The sequence below is a fragment of the Chrysochloris asiatica genome, unplaced genomic scaffold, assembly GCF_000296735.1.
Source record: "Chrysochloris asiatica unplaced genomic scaffold, ChrAsi1.0 scaffold00408, whole genome shotgun sequence".
NCBI lineage: Eukaryota > Metazoa > Chordata > Mammalia > Afrosoricida > Chrysochloridae > Chrysochloris > Chrysochloris asiatica.
The window spans coordinates 1540971-1543869 of record NW_006408926.1 but is presented as its reverse complement, the minus strand read 5'-3'; the positions used below and the strand labels follow the sequence as shown (position 1 = coordinate 1543869).

General features: G+C 47.4%; 1 protein-coding gene across 1 annotated transcript; it reads right to left on the bottom strand.

The window, feature by feature from the left end:
- Positions 1-276: 276 nt before the first annotated feature.
- LOC102840694 (WW domain-containing oxidoreductase-like) lies at positions 277-387 on the bottom strand. The gene has a single exon (XM_006876698.1). The coding sequence runs from the start codon at positions 385-387 to the stop codon at positions 277-279; it is 111 nt and encodes a 36-aa protein (XP_006876760.1).
- Between the last annotated feature and the right edge of the window lie 2512 nt (positions 388-2899).

The following is a 2899-nucleotide window of genomic DNA, read 5'->3' as shown; positions in this document are numbered from 1 at the left end:
ACAGGTAAGTCAGGATGAGCTAAGAGAGTTGAGGAGGATTAGCCCATTTGCCTCCACAGCACCGTGTACAGTTCCATGCAGTGCTGACTCATGACCAGCAGGCAGCGCACTGGACGTCACCTGGGAACCCTCGCTTGATCCCAGGGCTGCAGAGGGGACCCGCCCATCCTTGGGACAATAAAGCCATCAAGTCCCTATCAAACAGCCCTTGTGAGCAGGCCCGTGGGGGCGTGGCTCCAGGTGAGTCCAGGTCCAACAGTGCCCACTGCAGCCTCCTTACTTGGCATAGTAAACCCAGCTGTCCTTGGTGGTTCTCTCCTCCCAGCCCGGAGGCAGCTCGTACTTGCTGTCCGTGTCATCCAGGCCTGTGTATCGCAGAGCTGCCATGGCCGGCTAAGAAGACTTTCGGTCACCAACTCTCTTGGTCACCCACTGCCGGGTCTCTCCCCCAGAAACTCCCGCTTGAAAGAGCGCCAGCGCGCGTCTTCCAACCAGCCGCTGGCACATGCTCACTGCACCACCCAAAGCCGCTCAGGCGATTGCGTGGCTTGAATCCTGTCTCCGAAGTTTCAAAGCTGCCATCAGAAATGATTGAGGCCCGAGGAGAGGCATGGGCAAAGCTACTATAAGGTCGTGACACCGCAACTTGGTTAGAAGTAAAAGTTGGAGAATGCAATCTGATTGTGGAAATGGAGTTTCATCAAGCCAGGGTCCAATCACTGTCCAAAACTCTACCTTTTGCTGGAAGACCCATAATTCCTTTTGCGTTGTTCTGACCAATCCTGTGGGAGCTCCAGCAATGCTGCATTCTGGGAAATGTAGTCTCATTTGCAAAAGAAAGTGAAACAGATGGGGAGTATAAAACTCGTAGGTCTGTGGAACAGCAGCCTCTCCTTGTTTTAGGGCTTTGAACAGTGTGTCTTCTACTTCAGAAATCTTCCATCGCCCAGTCTTGTTTTTATAAATTACTGGAAGAACATTAAAAATGCAAATTCCCACACTTTCAGAATTCCAGTCAATCTCTCTCTCCCTTTTCTCTGAGTGATTCTATTAATAATAAATAACCATTTCTCGAGAGTATTCACAGGAATTCACAGACCCTCTCTTTCGTGTACCTGACACCCAAGGGCACTTGAGACTTCATTACTGTGTACGCCCGATTACACTGACAGAGAAAATTGCATCTTATGTCTGTACCTGCAAATGTACGGAATGATCCAATGAAGGTCTGTGATACTTCTGGTGCTTAGGGGCGTTCCTTTATCTATCAGCTCTAATTACAAACAATTCCAGAGTTACAGAGCAGAATCCCACAAGTCCTCTTGGGGCACTGACAAACATCTTATAAATGTCCAGTGTAATAATTTTTTTGTAAAAAGCTGAAGCGTACCTCCAGCTTGGCCTTATTTATAGTTTTCCAGAACACTCCTTCTTTGGAACTTGGCATTCAGCCCTGATTTGTAGGGAAATCTCCAGAAAAAAATCTTTAGCAGAAAAAAGTGTATAGAGTGATACATTTTAAGCTGAGCTGTGTTGTCTTTTGCCTTTTGAAGTCCTGAGCTTGGTGTTGCTTTGGGATTCCTGCTCTGCATGCTCTTAAGGGGAGAGTTTTGCTTCCCTTTGAAATTGGTCAACTGAAACCTAACTTCATGGACTCATAGTTTAATTGGAATGGGATTGCTACCCCATCTCAAACCTATTGAAACGTGATGTTCCCACCAAATCTATGTGCACTGAAATAAGTCATTATTAACCAGAGTATTCCATTTTCTCCTCTCACCCAAGCCCACCTTGGATGGTGGTTGGTAGTGGCTAAGTGCTGTGGAGTTGGTTATGACTCACTACAGCCCTGTATAGGGTTTCTGAGGCTGTAAATCTTTATGGGAGCAGAAAGCTTCCTCTTTCTCATGTGGAACAGCTGGTAGTTTCAAATTGCTGACCTTGAGGTTAACCATTACACTACCAGAGCTCCTTATTCCTTTGATATGTATAGGAAAGTAGGACTTTAAGCCCCCTGGGGGGTGACAAGAGGAAACAATGAGGCCAAACAGGTTTGCCTCAGTGTCCCCAATGATCATCTGTGGCCTGTGCTTGATTTCACCAGAACTGACTGGATTGATCTTAGGTGACCCCTGACTACTTTGTGCTCAATGACCAACCTAAAGGTTGGAGGTTCGAATCCACTCATTGACTGTCATGAAGGAAAACCCTGCCAGACTGCTTCGGTAAAGATTTCTGTCAAGCAAGTCCTCTGGCAGCATTCTACCCTGTAACATATGGGTCACTATGGCCAGGCAGTGCCCACTGCATAGCAGATAACCAGTCACCCCCAACCAGACCCTCTCCTGTGCCTTGTTTCTTCCAACTTGGGATCAGACTACCAAGCAGTAGTCTCTCTCCCTGAGAGAATCCCCAAGTTCTGGCTCAGTCCTTTGCTGTTACTCCTGCTCAAACAATTCCTTCAGTGGCCTCTCCTGCTGACACTGTGGTTGCTCAACTTCAAGCCACTGAACTGAGGGGCCAGATTATCCTTCCTTATTGAGAGCATTTTGTCTTGTGCATTTTAGGTCATTTAACAGTAATGATGCTCTGGTAGCGTAGTGGTTATGAATCAGGCTGTTAATCTCACGGTCAGCAGTTTGAAACTACCAGCTGTTCCACGGGAGTAAGATGAGACTTTATGCTCCCATAAAAATTTACAGCCTCGGAAAGTCGGAACTGACTCCATCGCACAATAACTGCCACCACCACCACAATGGCCTCTATCCACTAGATGTCAATGCACCACCCCCCCAGTAATGACAACCAAAAGCATCTCAAGAGATTGTCAAATGCCCCTGGGGAAGTGGGGTGGGCCAGTTGAGAACCTGTGACCTGCACTGGCAGGATTCTGGGAAAT